Here is a 19,001-nt window from a genome sequence, read left to right on the forward strand (position 1 = left end):
ATCCTATTTTTAGAAAAATATCACTGCATTAGTATTTATTGATGCAAGAATATATGCAAAATCTGGAATGTTTAGCATAGCTAATTCCTTTTTTACCTTAAAAATCTACTCTCCTTGTATCAACAAGATCCTGAATTCTGACTTCCTAACTGTATTTCGAGACTGTGATAGTCATGAGAGTAGAAAACTAATAGTTAGGTTCTTATTTGCTGTTATCTTAAATAAGTATATGGGATATTTTCTTCTATTGAGATCAACATGTTTTTGATAAAATATTTGGTAAAAGCTAAGGGGCATGCTCTGGTTTCGCGAATTTTTATATAATCCAAAGTTGCATGATATACTTTGATTTGACTAACTCAATGTGAAACATTTAAGAGTTTTTGAATATTAATTTTAATATGTGTTTCCTATTGATTTTGCACAAATACGTCATCTGAAAAATTTTTTTTGTTTGATGCTTTTGCTAAGAATCATTATATATTTCCTACCTTCTAGGGACTTCAGCATTTGCATAAGAACAAAACAATCCACCGAGATGTAAAAGGAAATAACATTCTGTTGACCACAGAAGGTAGAGTTAAACTAGTAGATTTTGGTAAGTTTTGCTTAAAATGCTTGAATTTGACTTGCATAGTGGACTAGTAGGACATGACCGGATCATTTTCCAACAGCCTTTCTTTCTAGTCATTGAAAGTAAAGAAAAATCAGGAAGATCTCATAAGGTAAGAAATGTAGAGATAATTTGGCACATGAGAGATCCCCAGAAGAAAGAGCGCCTTGTTTCAAGTCAGCCAGTTTGTGCTTACCTAACACTAATGTAGTAATACGTGTAGTTGATCCCGCAAAACAGACAGCATCTCAAATGATTTCTCCAAGCCTGGGTGGTAAACCCGTGGCCCCTCTAGTGACTGCTTCACATATGGGCATAGCCCAATCCAGGATTTTGAGATGTGATGGGAAATCTTCAGGGTCATCTGGGAATATTTTCCTCCCTCCTAAGGAGATACAGGGAAAGAAGGTCTCTTTCTTACTCAGGACCCTGTGTGTCTTACTGTGGTGCCTGAAATTGCTGCAATTACCTGTGACTAAGGTGCTCTGTCTTGAGTGGAAAACCAACTCTGAGAATGGCAGAGCTGATAGAGGGGGAAAATGGGAGTCCTTGATGACATAATTGAGCCACTAGGTGAATCAGCTTTGGAGCCTGCCTTATCTCTGGACCTTTTGTTATGTGACGTAATAAATTTCTATATTTACTAAGCCAATTTAGGGTATCTGTGTTATAGCCAAAGACACCATAGCTGATACGCCTGCCCTTCGTCTGGGCAGCTATTTCCCAGTCTGATAATAGTCTCCTGTACCTTCTCTTGTTTGATCCCTACGAACACACTAATCCTGAGAGTGGGTGACGGTATTTCAGCATCCCTCACTCATTTTCTCTTTTGCACTCTAGCTGGATGATGTATCCCTCCTTGTGCTTTTATAACCTGTGTGTATCTCCATTTTTGCATTTATTATGTAGAATTATAATTATTTACTTTATAGATAGATAAAGATACTGAGAAATAAGGGTGGACAGACAGGTCTTTGAGAAGTGGGACTGTGTCTTATTCTATTTTGTAGACCTAACGCTTTAGGGACAGCAATTTCATTGACTGTTAGTTGACTGAATGAACCTTCCTTCACTTTGCATTTTGGAAACTGAAGCTCAGGGAAGGTAATTGATTAATTTTAGAAATTGTTTTCATATCCAAGAATATAGCTCTCTAGTGTTTTGGCTTAGCCTGAAAATGAATTTCAGAGCATCTAGAGAGGACGGGATGAATAAGGTATCCTTCAAGCATGCATGTGTGTGCATTGTTTTTCTCATTGAGCTTTCAAAAAGTACCAAGCAGCAGCGAGTTTGGCAGTGAATACTTGACTCATCACTGGGGTGCAGCTAGTCCATGTTGCTAGTTGAGTTTACAGCCATGTGCTTGAACAATGCGGCTGGCTGGGTTAGTGTACTAATTAAGAACTTCTGCTTGAAATTAAAAACAACAACATCAACAACAACACACTCTTTACTGCTGCATAGGCAGGGCCATTATTCTCCCCAGAAAATAATGTTAGCTCTACTCCAAGACAGACCCAAATGGAGAACTTGATATTTCACTTGAGGTCTCATAATTCCCTTACTGTAAAAAATGGATACGATAAAGATAGCCTAGATTGAAAATTGGTAAAACAAGTGTAAGTAAACACTTTTTCCAACCATCAGAGAAAAGTCTGGTAAATCAGAAGTTCTGAGAAGTGTAAATTGCTGGGATATCCTTCAAAATAAACCAGATTAAAAGCATACACTTAGATAAGAAATAAGGTGACTTTTCATAGGATATCTTTAAAAAATTGTCATAAGTAGGATAGCTAACAAAAGCAGAGCTTTGGTTTTAGATTACTTGATTAAAGACTTTCCTTTTAGCAATAATTACAAAAGATAGCCAGTTGCATATTAAATGCATTCCTAGTGTCTGATAGCAAAATGCTATTATTTGCATATAAGATAATGCTTTCTGCATGATAAGAGTACATGGATTCAATTCACTTAAAATGATTAGTTTGTTTTTGCATGAATTTAAACCTGATGATGGTAGGTTCATGCATGTGGGAAAACTTCTTGAAGGCAGAAGGAACAAGATGTGGTAAACCACAAACTGCAGAATCAAACTGAAAATCAATGTCTTCATCTTATGGTAAATCAAATTTTCAGAGAAAGTTATAGCTGGCAGTAAAGGGTTGTAGAATAAATTTTATTTGAATTTGTCACCTCATAAAATATACTATAAATTCATTACTGCATGTGGACAATCCTAGATGGTTTCCAAAATGGAACTCTGCCCCCTCGTCCATCCCCAGAAATCTGCTACACATCAAGGGTTTCTTGTCCAGAAAAAGTCATCTGCCTCTACTCACTGCTCAAGACAGAGATCTTAGGCTCATGCTCAAGTTTTCCCCTGTCCTTGCCTCCCACAAATACAGCTAGTCACAGCACTCGTGTGTCTCTCAGTTCGATGTCCCCAGACTCCATCTGTACTGCTCCTGCCTCGCTCCCAGCCCTCATCTCTTGTCTGTGCTGCCGTAGTTACACTTTACCGAACTCCCTGCATCTGATCTCCTTCCCTTATGTCCAGTCCATTCTCCACACTGCAGCCAGAGGGACCCTTTCACAAAACACGTCACTGCTACTCCCTGGTTCAGCCTTCCATTCAATGCTTCCTCTCGTGCTTGGGGAGCACTTTTCCGGGTGATGCTCTGTGCTGGGTTAACGACTGACACCTTCTTTACATCCCTCGGCACTCACCAGGTACCCTCTCATCCTGTAACTTGTTAGCCAGGTAAGTGTCCCTTAGTCCCTCAAGCATGCCGCACTTTTCCTCAGTCAGGGTTCTTACACTTGTAACTGGAAAAGTACTTTCAAATTTATTAGCATGCTTTTCTCTTTTTCCTATCCAAGAACATGATCTTCACCCCAGTGTGCCTGAAGCATCTCTCTGTCTGGGGAAGATTAAGATTTATTCTAGTCCCCAACCCACAGGCTGCAGACTAGTACCAGTCCATGGCCTGTTAGGAACCGGGCCACACAGAGGAGGTGAGTGGCAGGCAAGGGAGTGAAGCTTCATCTGTATTTACAGCCGCTCCCCATAGCTCACATGACCATCACGGCCTGAGCTCCCCCTCCTGTCAGATCAGCAGTGACATTAGATTCTCATAGGAGCACGAACCCTATGGTAAACTGCGCATTCGAGGGATCTAGGTTGTGGCTCCTTATGAGAATCTAATACCTGATGATCTGAGGTGGAGCTGAGGTGGTGATGCTAGTGCTGGGGAGCAGCTGCAAATACAGATTACCATTAGCAGAGAGGTTGGACTGCACAGTAAATATACTGTGCTTGAATCACCCCCAAACCATCCCCTACCCCTGGTCCGTGGAAAACTTGTCTTCTGTGAAACCTGTCCCTGGTGCCAAAATGGCTGGGGGCCGCCATTCTAGAAGGAATGCAAGAAAATGACTGAGGTAATATTCAGCTTTTAACATTAATAAATAGGAATTTGTAGCAAGGCCCAGGCTACCTCCTGAGAAAAAAATCTGTCTAAATTGCTTTATCTCTTCTTTTACATATGGAGAGAGAGTTTCCAGGGCACACAATAGGGTTTTCATGTAAGAGAGGATGGCAAGAGGGAAACCCTTTCCGATTCTAGGGAAATTGTGGAAAGAGTGAGGCCGGAGAGTGAGATGAGCTTTTAGAAAGCGAAGATGGTCGTGAGGGCAGGAGGGGCTGTTAGCCTGCACTTCCCACCGGCCTCACTGGGTGTTCTGGAGGAGGCCCTCAGGGTCTGCTGCATCCAGCCGGGCTGCGCTGCATCACTGCTACCCAGGAGGTGCAGAGCCATCAGGTAGAGGAAAGACTCAAGGTTAGCTGCCCAAACCCTATCCTTAGTTTCCAGAAACCAAAAGGAACTGAGCCTCTGGCTGGAGAGTTTCTAGAAGGGGTTTGTCAGGGAATGAGGGGTGTAGTGAGGCACAGAGCAGATCACTGGGGCCAGGCCTGAAGGGGAGTCACAGCCAGACGCAGTGTTCTCAGCACCAGCTGGAGCCAACCTGAGCTTTAATCTGCCGGGAGCACCTGCAGGAAGCCCTGTCTGCGAGGGAGCAGATCACAGGCTCACTGGAAGCAGATGCTGGCATGGGCGACCAGTAGGGCACCTAGCAGCTAGGCAGACAGTGGGGTATTGCCCCAGGCCCCCTCCTCTCCCTGCCACAAGGTCTTAGAAGAAGAAGGAGGAGAGACGCCATCTGAGAGACGGAGCAAACACTCATCCAGGAGAGACTGAACTCTGTCTAAAAGGACTTAGAGATTTACTGGATCTGTCTGAGCTCACTTCCCTCCCAGATAGTGGGTAGGGCCTTGGGGAGAGGCCATAGCAATTATAGGCAAAATGAAGATATTGCAATTTTTATGTGTATCTAAGAGTAGATATCGAATTCTGTGACCGTTTTACAAACATGATGCTTTCCCTGCATGGAAACCTCCCCTCATCCCTGCACCCAGCTAATTTCTGCTTGCCCGACTGGGGGCCTCCCAACACCCTATAGTTCATTAAGCCAGCCAGTCATCAGACTTTGTTGTAATCATTTGTTTTATTTGCCTGCCTTCTATGCTAAACTGTAAGTTTCGTGGTGACAGGGTCTCTGCCTGGCCTATAATCTGGTGCCTAGAACCAAGTGTGGTAGTGGCACTTTGAAAGTACGTGACAAATACTGTCCAATGAATGAATGAGGGAGGATTTTCCATATCATTTTGTGACCATGAGAAAGTCACTTAAAGTCTCCATGGACATCAGTCTGCTCATCCTGCCAGTGTGAAAAATGTCCCCTACTTCATAATGTTAGTTGCTGTGAAGAGTAAATTGGATGCTAGAGGTAAACTTCTTAGTATAATTATTGATGCTTTATAATTCAGAAAATCTGAGCTATTACCATTATCATGAGATAATATTCCTACCTTGCCTGAAGCTCAGTGCTGCACACATAGTAGGTGCTTAATAAATAAATAGTTGCTAAATAATGAAAATCTGAATTCCCAACATTGGTGTCTCTTTATGTTTGCAAAAAAAAAAAAATAAAATCAATAGCCCTTTTCTAGAGTAAATTCAGTATTACTTTAAATATCAACCTACTTAATTACACTAAAAGTAAGATGCAATTTGCCAATACTAGTTATGATTACATCCTTTAAGAAACCTTTTGGTTTCTTTTTTTAAGTAGAATACGCTTTTTTACAAAAAACCATCAGCCACCTCCAAGAGCAAAAAGACAAGTGAGCTTGTAAACATTATTAATGAGATGCATTAGCAGTCAGTGGTATATGATCAATCAATAAGTAATATGACCTCCCAGGAGATAAACCCCTTTAGGCAAGTCAACTGAAAAAGCAGTCGGTATGTAGAATAGAAGGTGAAAGGGAGACTAAATTTAAAGGGCAGTCCTCAGTTCTCATTTCTGTGGATTTCTCTCTGGGGAACTTCATTTCTAATAGGACAGTTAACATTTCAATACAAAAGTACAGAATGTACCTTTCGTGATTTATTTAGACATCATTCTTATGACAGAATATTTTATGGCTTTAAATCTCTTATTACCCACATGCCCGATTTTAGACCAAATCCCCAATGCATAATGTAGGTCAAAGAGAAGTTGTGATTTATTTATTAATAACCCATTTTTAGCACTGAGTGAGGCAGTATACCTGAACCTAAAAACTGTAAGTTACCCTCCAATGCTTCCTTTCTTCATGAGTAATTCAAAGCAAAAGCCATTAATTGGGACAAGCAAGCAGGGGCGTAGGGACAGCCTGAGAGGGGTGAGGCAGGCACCCAGGCTGGCATGGGGTGTCAGGTAACCAACTGGGATGAGGAGGGCTTCCATGTAGGGTGATGGGGGTGACTGCAGGTGGGTAGTCAGAGCCATAGCAAGATGAGGAGGGCATCTGCACAGGGGTCAGGGTGGAGATGAGATTGATTACCTAAAGATGGCTCGATACCATCGGTAAATATACTCAGGACAATGGCAGCCAGGTTTCTTGCTGTTAGAGAAAAAAATTACAAATATGACAAAGGGGAAATGGTGTTGGATTGGAATTGGAAGTATCAATATGAACTCATGGCTTTACTGTATATAAACAGATATAAATATAAATATGTCATGTGTATGTAGTAGGTGTGTGTGTGTGTATGTACATATTACCTGGCAGCTATTTCCACTAAGAGGGCTTGGGCATGTTGATGGGCTAAGGAGAGCACTTAGCTTTTGGTTTCTAAATACAATTCTCAACTAAACGGAAGCAAGAATTCTTGGAGAAAGGCTGATTTTAGGGGTATACAAGATGAGCCTGGAACTTAGTGTGTCCAAAAAATAAGGAAATACTCCAAGAATGACTGGAGACATGTTAAAGGGACACAGAAGCCAACTTGAAGCAATTCCCACTGACCAGATGTGGGACAGTTTGAACACCACAATAACAATATTAATAGTAATGATGGTGATCCATTGAATAAAATTAAAATCCATTAATACATACTGGCATACGTACACACATTACTAAATGAGTGGAAACAGGCAAAAGCTTTTCCTTACCGAAGAATGCCAACTAATAAAGATAGAAGGAATAAGGAAATTTAAAAAATCATTAATCCACAGACTTCAATGAGTGTTTAACCCACTAGTTTTAGTATCTAGTTTTGATTAGAAATAGGATAGTTTTGTAGTCTCACAAACTTATCCACAAAATTCTAATTAATGACAAAAGAAAAAGAGAAACTTCATGAGTGAAGCCTGGCGGACACAACCATTGTAAGTGACCAAAATGACTCTAACTAGATGAATGAAAATCACACAGCACCTGGTACGATGCAACTAGAAGACCTCAGCATCACTTCCGTGATTCTCCTGCCAAAAATAAAATCAACAAGGGAATATCGAACAAATGCACATTCAGAAACATTCCATAAAACAACTGAACTAAAATCTTAAAAAATGTCAACATCATGAAATTTAAGGAAAGATTGAGGAGCTGTTTCAGATTCAGGGAGATTAATAAGACCTGACAACTAAAAGTAACACATAATCCTGGATTGGATCCTTTTATTGTAAAGGACATATTTGGGACAATTGATAAAATTTGAATGGACTCTGTGGATTAGATGATAAAAATGTATCAGTTATGAACTTCCTGATTTTGATGGCTGTATAGAGAGAATGTCCTTGTTTGTAGCAATTCATTAAACACTGACGTATTCAGGGGCGAAGTGGCATCATGTAGACCACTTACTCTCATGTGGTTCAGGGGAAAAAAAAGTACTTTGTACTTTTCTTTTCTTTCTTTCTCTCTCTCTCTCTCTTTCTTTCTTTCTTTCTTTCTTTCTTTCTTTCTTTCTTTCTTTCTTTCTTTCTTTCTTTCTTTCTTTCTTTTTTTTTTTTTTTGAGACAGAGTCTCACTCTGTTGCCTGGGTTAGAGTGCCGTGGCATCAGGCTAGCTCACAGCAACCTCAAACTCCTGGGCTCAAGCGATCCTCCTGCTTCAGCCTCCCGGGTAGCTGGGACTACAGGCATGCACCACCATGCCCAGCTAATTTTTTTCTATTTTTAGTTGTTTGGCTAATTTCTTTCTATTTTTAGTAGAGATGGGGTCTCACTCTTGCTCAGGCTGGTCTCAAACTCCTGAGCTCAAGCAATCCTCCCACCTCAGCCTCCCAGGGTGCTAAGATTACAGATGTGAGCCACTGTGCCCAGCCTGCTTTGTACTTTTCTTTAAGCTTGAAATTATGTCAAAATAAAAATAATATAAAATGATGAAGCAGAGTTCTAACTGCTTGGCATGGAAATTAAAATATATATGTGTGTGTATATACACACACACACACACACACACACACACACACACACACACATCAGTTGACTGTAATGAACCTTGAAAATTTGAGAGCTAGTGCTTTATAGAATGAAACAGTATATTGAAAAGAAAAAAAACAGAGGGAAAACCATTTTTAAAAGTTGGCAGAGCTTTAGAATTTTCATACCTATACAAAAAAAATAATATTTTACTCAGCTAGCATATATTTTTGTATTATGGGGAGGCGACTTTTACCTTCTTTGAAAGGAAAGGCATTTATAATTCTTTCATTACATAAAGCTGAACCATGAATACATGGACTCTCTTTTAGAGCTTTATGAATCTGGCTTATCCTGTGGCCTCAACTGTTCGAAATTGAACATTTTTCAAAGTTGAATTAAGCTGTTTAACATTACAGATGCTGTTGTATGTTTTAGTCAAGGGTCTTTCAGTTTTAAGATACGGAAACCCAAACTAGCTCAAAAAATGGGAGAGTTCAGGCAAGGCTGCCTGGGCCCTCCCATTCTGCAAGTGACTGGATGAAGAAACATTATTTTTTAAGATAGGGTTATGGGAGAGGAAAGACAAAGATATTTTCTAAATATTCTGGAGAATATTTTTTCTTATTGAGGTGCATTGCCCTGGACTCTGAGACAACATGTTTAAAATTTTAGTTTTTAATTTTTGAAATTGAATTATCTAATTTGATTATACCAAAAAATTCTATAATGTATATGAAGTTAAATTGGATTTCAGACATTTTGAAAAGTTGTTTTTTATTTAATAACAGATAAAAGAAAACTTTATATCTAGGGATTTTCATAACACACAAACAAATTACTGCAACGCGGCTGTAGAAATTTGAATGAGAGCTACCAAGAGTGCTTTTCCATGGTGCAATAACTTTGGTTGAACCAGAGAGGACTTTCCTTATATTTTTAAGAATCACTTCTTTGCTCCTCAGTTTTTCTCACTGTAAAATAAATTTGGAGTAGAACTAAGTGGTCTTAGTCTGCAGCTCTAAAATTTTAATCTCTGAAGAGTTACAAGTAAAGAGAAAATTTTTATGGTGGGGCAGGAGAGAGAACAATGGGAGAGGTGAATGGAGCAAAAGGAGAATGAAAAATAAGACAAGATATCAGTGATGACAGTGTACCATGAATAGCAAGTATGACACAGATTCTACTCTCTATAGCTGAGGTCCAGCACTGTATGTATACACAGATGTACACAGTGCAGAACTGAATGGTACAGGCAGCTCTAGGTGCATTCTTCATATGTCTAAAGTCAAGGAGAGTTCAGTGAGCAGTGTGACCGTGATGTCTTTAGAAAAAGAACCATAGCTTCTCCATTATAAGAATAGAGCTAAGATATGAGATATGAACTAAGTCTTCAAGAAAGGGAATTATCTAGAGCCAGGATTATTGGAGAGAGGATGGATTTTCAAGGGAAATCACGTGAGTATTGATAGGAGAGGTGGTTGGAGTAAGCCAGCTACCTTGAGTCATCTTACAGACTTGTTGAATGTTAAAGCTGGAGAGAACCTTGAATATCATTTGGTATGTTCATTACAGGAACATCAGAAGGTGTTTGATCCTCCTTATTTTCTGTTGACAATATTCTATATTTTTATAGTTTCAGTTCTCATTTCTGTAGTATTTTGTTTTTAACAACAATCACTGCCACTGCCACCACCAGCAGCCCTTCTCCCTGTGCTCTATTGTGATGTCGAGGGTTTTGCTGTGTGGTTATAGCAAATCAAGTTCTCTGAAGTTGTCTAGTCTATTTGAACCACATTAGAAACCACATATTGGATGTTTATGTTGTTTCCCTAAGACCCTAAGAGACCTCTTGACTGCAAGGATAATGCCTGTATGTTTCCCTCCCTAGAAACAAGACTTTAGTAGGGAATGGGGTTGCTATACAGCCACCAGACAGCCCAGGAAGCGTTTTTGGATGAGCCTAAAATAGCCCGAAGATTCTCTGGCAAAGCAAAAGGCTGAAGAATCATCAATATAAACCTCTAGAATGTTCCTATGGTTTTGACTTTGAATGGATTATTGCCGTCTCTTTCAGCCTGTTTTCTGTTCATTCCTAATCCTTTTTGGCCTCCTGTTCCTTTCCATATCCTCTCAGTATCCCAACTTTTGCCTGAAATTTTCCACCCACCAGTATCTTCTCTCTCTCTCTCTCTCTCTCTCTCTCTCTCTCAAGGTGATTATGTAACTGTTTACTTTGGTGATTTATTCCATTCATTACTCTCCGGACCAGATGATTTTCTTAATCTTCTTTACATCCTGTGGCTCGTGGACTCATTCTGGGAGTCCCTATTGCTTTTTAAAGTAATTTGTGTCAATCATTTTTAATAGATTTTTGCATTTTTCTATCTTCTTAGCTATTTTTCTTGTGGGAATTTATACTAAGTAAAAATGCCATTTGTCCTCAGGAGAGTGACTTTTCTCTCCAGTTTAAGATTACTAACCTGAAAATAAGTGAGTTAGAATTTATGACCATTAAGTTGTCTTCTAGCTCTGAAGCCATTTCCATTTGAGTGTGTTGGTAAAACGATGTTGAGGTTTACACACAGAGTCCTCAGAAAATCATGAAATTTAGTAAATGCCTCACTCATTCATAGTTGAGTCTGCATCCTGTTTTTCATGTTATAATTACCCAATATTCTCATACTCGACGATTTCTTACTGTACCTAATTGAGCTTTTCACTTAATTTGAGACTTTATTCTTCTTCACCTTCTGGGCTGAACTTTTCTTATTACCATATAGTTTACTCTTATAGGAACCATGTGTGAAGTATTCTTTCTGCATATCCCAACAGACACCAAAACATAAATGAGACTCCAACAGTGTTGTAATTCATGAGCCCTGCACTGCTTAGACCAGTGTTCTTTGAAGGGTTCATCAGTACCCGGGTGTGGGCAAAACATCACTGAAGTTGAGGAAGGAATAGTCAGTACCTCTATTACAGTTATTATTTTAATCTTACCCTTTCAAATTATTTTCATTTTTATGTTTCATAATGCATATATTATTATACTAGTAAATATATAGAAAAGCCTGGCACTATCTATATCTGTGCTTGTTCAAAACTTTCTTTTTGTTTGGGATGTTTGATTAAAAATCTTGGAGGCCAAATATTTGGCTTAGAAAATTCTTAATTTTATGTTAATTTAAATACATAAATGTAATATAATCTCATATTAATATAGACTCTAATGACTCTTAGGCTTTTTATGCTCATTATTGATGACTGCCCTTGTTCATTTGCTATTTTAGATGTAAAATTAGGGGGGTTTTGCATCAGTGAGGGTTCCTCGGTTTAAGCAAGGATGCTGAAAACAGCACTGGCTGGATCACAAAATTAAAGGAGAAGCTGGGCGATTTGGCTTCATATGAACAGAGCTATCTCAGCCGTAGACCTCAGGAGTGAAGTCACTTGGATTAACCCTGACAGCCCAGCCATTGATTGGCTCAGCTCTAGTCACCTCCCTTTCCTGATGTCTCCTCTCAAGAGCCACACTTCCAAGAGGAAAAGTCAGATGGTTCACCTGGGGTCAGATGCTGCACCCCTAAAAATTCTTTTATCTGCATCAGTGTTTGTATATTTCCTATGAAGTGAGGAGGGAAGTTCTTTTCCAGCCATCCATGTCTATAAATTCCGACTCTAGAACATGACTACTTGCTGGAAAATGCCAATTCTAGTGACATAATCTTTTCTTCATCTCCAGAAAGAGAAAAAAAAAATGATGAATGATTAGTCTAAAATGTCACTTTCCTGCTGGGAGCAAAACTTGATTTTTACTTGGTTGTGGTTTTTTTCCTTTCCCTTTTATATTTCAGTTAAATGACTTTTGAATTCTTAAACTCTCTCGATAAAATTGAAACAGAATAATCACCAAGGGTCAAATATAATTTAAGATATTTTCATAAATAATTAGAAACCCTTAGAATAAATTTTAGAAAATTTAAATGCAATTTTAAATTAAATTTGCTTTTAAAACGTGTTTGCTTTTCCCAGTTATATAAATAAATCACTATATTCTCATGCTACCATAAAATCCAAGTTTAATCACTATGTCTTTAACTCATAGAAAAAGACAAGATAACATTTTAGATTTAAATTTAATTTTTCTGAAATGCAAAATGTCTGGAGTAGAGGTAGAGGATGCATTTTGGAGAAAGGTGCCTTAGGTGCTGGTTCCCTTTCTTCAGATACTGTGTTAGAAAATATTTAAAGGAGAAATTTCAAGCATAGCTTAGATAATTTTCTTTGAATTTGAAAAATGATTTAGGGAGGATGCCAAATAATGAACTTTTTTAAAGGCAAAATTTGAAGGCCACAAATTAAAATTCTGTTTAGGACAGGATGTGTGCATAGATGGAGTAGGTCATTAAGTCAGTAGGGATGTAATTAATGTGCAACCAAAACACACTCTTCACCCCTCAGCCCAAGTATATGTCCACCACTGAAACACCCATTTGGTTGAATATGGCCTTTGAATTTCATGGTAAAAGACAGGTGTCATCTTGGAGAAATCAAATATATCCCCATTTTCAATCTCAATTCGTATCTTTCCTCTACTTGGCTTATAAGATAAGCAACCAGATCCTAAAACTAATATGACACCTGGGAGGTACCTTTCAAAGCAGGGAAATCATAGAGTGAAAGCCCATGATTTGGGTATAACTCGTCAAGTCTGGGGCGGGTCAAAAGTAGGAGCACTGCACAGTCAGAGGTGACCCGGACCCCTGGCATGAGGAGCAGGAGTGTGAAAATCAAGAAGAGAGACCTTACCCCTGATTCTCATGAGGATCTGTTATGATTATGTTTAACCAGGTGGAATTAATGGGATAACATGCCTGAAATACTTGGTTACACCTCTTCATCATAGCCCTTCAGTCTGTAATCTCTCTAAAGGAAAAGAACTGGTTCTATTAATGGCATTGGTTTAAACGGATGCACTTAATTTAAACTTCCAAGCAGATCAGGTGTGATTTGTCCAGGGTTGATAGATGGAACATAATTTTATGCATATTCACAAGTCACCTACTTAGTGACAACACCAAATTCAGCAGAATTTTTTAGTGCGCAGGGTGAGGAAGAGGGAGGGAAGGAAACACACCATTCAAATAACAATTACATGCCCAAAAATGTATTATAGACAAATAGTTTAAAATGTAGAAGATCAAAAGAAATAGAAATTGGTATGATCAGGAGCAGATTACACGTCAGCATAGGGGAACTAAGACAGGACATGGGCCTTTAGGGATGAGCAGGATTTGGGTATGAGAAATAGAAAATACAAAAGCCCTTCTGTATTTTGGCTATGCAGAAAGTCTGATTTCGGATCCTTTAATGTGACGTTAAGTCCACTGGCTGCTTTGAGGGAACAAAATTTTACTATTAGGTTAAGAAAACGTATAGCAATTGGAAGCTCTTTACATGAATAATTAATGCAAGAAGCGTGTCTTGTCTCTTCCTTGCAGGTGTGTCTGCACAGCTCACCAGCACCCGGCACCGGCGGAACACGTCTGTAGGAACACCGTTTTGGATGGCTCCTGAGGTCAGATAGAGTTTCAACGGAGATAAATGTAATATTTGATCCTTTCGGACTTTCCTTTTCATGTGCACTCTATCTCCATAAGTGTTTTGGAATATACCAGAAGAGGAAAATGTCAACTGTGTTACTGAAACGTGAGATTTTCGCATGTGTGAGGAGGAACGTGGAAGGTGCCCGTATTGAATGAACACATGAATGAATGAAAGACTGAATGTGTGAATCAGATGAGGTAGACAGAAACTACTCACAAGTTTGATTTTTCATTCAATTTAGTTGTTTAGCGTGGATCTATATTAATGATATTTATATTCTGTTTTTAAATTATAGCAGAAGTATTATGAGAAACCCCAGCCTTTGTTAGATAGGATTCAGGTCCATTAACCTACATGCGGGTTTCCATGTTCTCTGCCCAGGGGAGCTGCTGAAATAGTTGAGGAAAAAAGTTTTCAAGAGTGGCATCTTCTCCCCACAGTCACTATTAATGGCTTTTAGTCTTTTTAATTATGTTTATCACTTATAATGAACATTTATTTTTGAAGACTCTCAGCAACTGTTGGGAAAAGCTCTGCTATTTATCTACAATTTTCTAGGGAGTAAAGGGAGGAGAAGTAATTCAAATGCTGTATTAGTATTGCAAAATCTTATAATTAAATTTGTTTGAGGATTAAATCGTGGTATACTGTTTTTATTTGAATACTAATCCAATTATTACTTGCAAAAAAAGTTAAAATGTAAACTTCATATAAAATATTGGAGAGAGGATAAATTATTTTAAGAAACTCTAAAAACATTTAATGGATTAAAAAACTTTTTAACAGGGAGTACATCTTAGAATAAAAGTAGAAAGTCATATAAGCAAAAACTAAATTGAATAAGAGAATCATAAATAACAATGTTTTTAGTTTGTTCTGATATATTATCAGTGTTTTTAAAACTTGCAAAAAATTTACAAAGATAAAAAGTTAATAGAAATGTAGTTATAATACCAAATATTGCATTTTGTTTGCATATATTAGTAATAAATATAAGTAAGATTACATATAATAATTATATTATTATATAAATAATACCCAAGCTTTATGGTTTTTGTATGTTAATTTATAATAACAAAGCCATTATCATATATTTGTTTGCCATTTAGTAAAAACACCCCTTAATATGCAATTGCTAGACAGTCATTTTTCTCATGTCATTATTATTAATAGACCTCTGGTACCACACATAAGTCTTGAAAGTTCTTTCCTGCTTAGCAAACTAATGAATATTATAGAAAAGAAAAAAGGTTCACTGCAGTTTTTTGAAGCTGTTGTATAAATATATGTTTGTGATTTTGTGCATGTTGTATTCATCTCTCTGTAATAAATACTTTCCAAATTTGAAGAAGAACATATTTTGATTAACCAGTTTTCTGGCTAATCAAGATATCCCATATATACCTCTCTATGTTATTAATGACAAATTTCTAAGAATTAGAAAGCAATAAGGTAAACAAATATAAATATAATAATGGCATAGAAGTATTTCAGTGTTTTTAGGGCCTCAGTGGGGAGATTGTTCAAATCAATTATCAGTTGAAAAGTAAAAATTTTTTTTTTATTTCAAAATATTATGGAGATAGAAATGTTTTTGGTTACATGTTTCGGTTTTGTTATGCTTGAGTCAGAGTTATAAGTGTGCCCATCACCCAGATAGTGTTCATTGTACCCATCAGGTAGGTTTTAGCCCTTCCCCTCCTCTCCCCTCCCCCCTGCTTGATTTGCACTGAATTTTACTTCCCTCTGTGCACATGTGGGCTCATCACTTAGTTCCAGTGTGGTGTTTGTTTTTCCATTCTTTAGATACTTCACTTAGGATAATGGTCGCAGTTCCATCCAAATTCTTGCAATAGGCCTTAATTCATCCTTCTTTGTGGTTGAGTGGTATTCCATAGTATACATATACCACATTTTGTTAATTCACTCATGAATTGATGGGCATTTGTGCTGATTCCACATCTTTGTGGAACTGTGAATTTTGCTGCAATAAACATTCAAGTGCAGGTGTCTTTTTGATAAAATAACTTCTTTTCCTTTGGGTAAATACCCAGTAATGGATTGCTGAATCAAATGGTAGGTCTAAAGTGAAATTCTTAATTTGGCATTTTTAAATTAAATTCCTTATCAAAGGTAGTGTTAGTTGATTACATAAAGCCATACTTCCCAAACTGGAGCACATGTTTGCCAGGATGAAGGGGACAAGGAAATTAGTGACTGTGGTAGGTGATCGTATAACTTATGTACAAATCAGAACACCTTGGAGAATGAAAGGGGGTGATATTTATAATGATCCCAGGACAGCAGGCATAAAACAAGAATGTCTCAGGCAAACTGGGTCATAAATTCAGTTAAGCCTATGGGGAGATGTTCTGGGATCACGTGTGAAGCCGTAAAATAATGCGTTATCCTGAAGCAACAATTTTACTAGAAAAAAAATGTGGGACAAAAAATATTATTTTTATGCTAAGGCAAACAAATATATATTACATAACAGAATGGAAAATTCACATGAATGCATTTTTAAAATTTTAACAACTTTATAGAGACATAACTTATATACCATACAATTTACTCATTTAACATGTACAATATTCTCATGTTTAGTGAATATGCACAGGGTTGTGCAAGCATTATCACAATCTAAGTCTAAAACATTTTTGTTCTCCTTAAAAGGAACCCTGTACTCATTTACGTTCATTCCCCATCTCCTCCCACACTCCCCTACCCTAGGCAACCATTAATCTATTTTCTGTCTCTATGGATTGGCCTTTTCTGGACATTTCATAGAAATGGAATCATACAATATGTGGCCCTTGTGTCTGGCATCTTTTACTTAGTGTAATGTTTTCAAGGTTCATCCATGTTGAAGCATATATCAATACTACACTCCTTTTTATGGCTGCATAATATTCCACTCTGTGTATATACCTCATTATGGTTACCCACTTTATCAATTGATGGACATTTGAGTTTTTTTCCACTTTGGGACCATTATGAATAATGCTGCTATGAATAATTGTCACGTGAATTTTTAATGTAAAACTTTAGACTCTTAGGCGTTTTCTCAGAACTTCAGGCTATGCTCTCAGATTTCAACAGTTCACTCTAGTGTGATATTAAAAATACTTTGGTAGGAAAGGTTGAGAAGCAGCGTGTAAGAGTCGTATTGACCCTAAGTTGGGAAACTGTGTTCTCTGTTTCTCTCACTCTATCTATAGACATGTATTTATATGCACATATATAATTTATTTATATATTTATTATTAGCCTTCAGGTGCCTAGAAATACATTGGCTCATGGCCTTCTTGCTTATTTGCCCATGAACTTGCCACCCAAGCTAGAACTGGAACATGACAGTAGCATACCTTTGCCTCTATCTGTTCCTCTGTCCACCTCCTTGCCTCCTCGCTAGAGTAACTGTTGTCCTACATGCTGTGTTTATCATTGCCCTCATTTTATTTTTTTAATCATACTAATATGCTTACATTTAAACCGTTTCCTGTCATTTCCATTAGTGTCAGGCTGGAATAAAGATTTATTATGGAGTCACCCTTTCTGCATGAAGTGTTTAAACGTTATCAACTAAACTCCAGTTTGCCAACACAGGGGTTTTTAGAATGTGTTAAGCTAGATGTTAAGTGCAGTCAGGAAGATAAAATATTGCCCCAGACAGGGCCTTAGATTTGTTTCACTTTATGTATCATTTTACAGTACTATAGTTAAATGATAGAACTCTAATCTACCATCATCCAAAAATCATTTTTTATTTTTCATATGGGTTAGCAGTCACAAAATGTAAAATTTTTTAAATGTAAAAAGTTTTTTTTAAGATATGGAGTTGAATTTCCTTTTTGTGGTTACTGATGTTAACAACTATCATTCACCATCTGTATTTGTACTTACACACTTACAAATAAATTGTGGAGTAATTATGCAATAATTTTTCTATACGATACTATAACGTCGCAAAAAAAATCCTCCTTTTTTTCTTGTTTCTCAATTACATCCTTTGATTAGTGACATGTTTTGAAACTTGGTCGTAGTTTTATAATTTAGGGTGGCCCCAGATAAGCTGTTGGTAAGTCTTCATCAATGTTTATTTTTATTCAATTGACTTTTCTTTCATTAATGGCTAAAACTTTTGCATTCCTCCAAACTTGTCTCATTCCTCCCTCGGGCACCTTTCTCTTCTAGTTGCCAGTAACGATCAAGGCCATCTAACTAGACTGGCCTCAAGTTTATTTTTCTTTACTTCCTCCACTTTAAAATTCTTCAAAGAATTATCTTTGCCCAGGTGAGCGTGTCCGTTCTGACATCAAATGTTTACTGTGTGACTAGCGCTGTGCAATGTTTAGCAATTCATTTGATCCTGTCCCTGTCCATTTGGGACTTTTCTCCTTTCCTGTTTTTGTTGTAAATTAAAAAAAATATATTCCTTTTCACAGGCTTCTTTCCTTATATTTGTAAACCTGCTAAGATATTCTGTGTCCTCAGAATAAAAATAGTACTAGTACTAATAATTGCATCTTTATTCTCCTCCTACATTATTGCCTTTATCTTTACTTGTAGCTATCAAACTTCACCACTTTAAACACTTTGTTCTAAATATTTTGCTACATGCTTGTTAAAGTCAAAAACTTTGCCTCTTTGTTGTTGTTGTTTTCTACAAGGTGATAGCATGTGAACAGCAATTGGATACCACTTACGATGCCAGATGTGACACTTGGTCCCTGGGTATCACGGCCATTGAGCTGGGTGATGGAGACCCTCCGCTAGCTGACCTGCATCCCATGCGAGCGCTCTTCAAAATTCCAAGGTCAGATTAGGACCAGTCTCTGCAGCCCATTGTTCTTCCTGCAGCCACTGAGTGTTCATGGTGCTCATCGAGGAAATATTTAGATATATTCCAGCAAGTTGGTAGCACAGTGGCCTGGAATATTACACTGCTTCTTCCAAGACA

At 37.7% G+C, this 19,001-nt stretch overlaps 1 protein-coding gene across 1 annotated transcript in view; it reads left to right on the plus strand.

Annotated features, from left to right (window-relative positions):
* The window catches only part of MYO3A (myosin IIIA), a 199,255-nt gene that overhangs the window by 35,136 nt on the left and 145,118 nt on the right, over nucleotides 1-19,001 (plus strand). Inside the window, exons 6-8 of the mRNA XM_045535110.1 lie at nucleotides 499-598; nucleotides 13,933-14,009; nucleotides 18,712-18,857. Of these exons, the coding sequence (XP_045391066.1) occupies nucleotides 499-598; nucleotides 13,933-14,009; nucleotides 18,712-18,857 (323 nt within the window). The remainder of the gene's footprint in view (nucleotides 1-498; nucleotides 599-13,932; nucleotides 14,010-18,711; nucleotides 18,858-19,001) is intronic.

Source organism: Lemur catta, chromosome 1 (assembly GCF_020740605.2).
Source record: "Lemur catta isolate mLemCat1 chromosome 1, mLemCat1.pri, whole genome shotgun sequence".
Taxonomy (NCBI): domain Eukaryota; kingdom Metazoa; phylum Chordata; class Mammalia; order Primates; family Lemuridae; genus Lemur; species Lemur catta.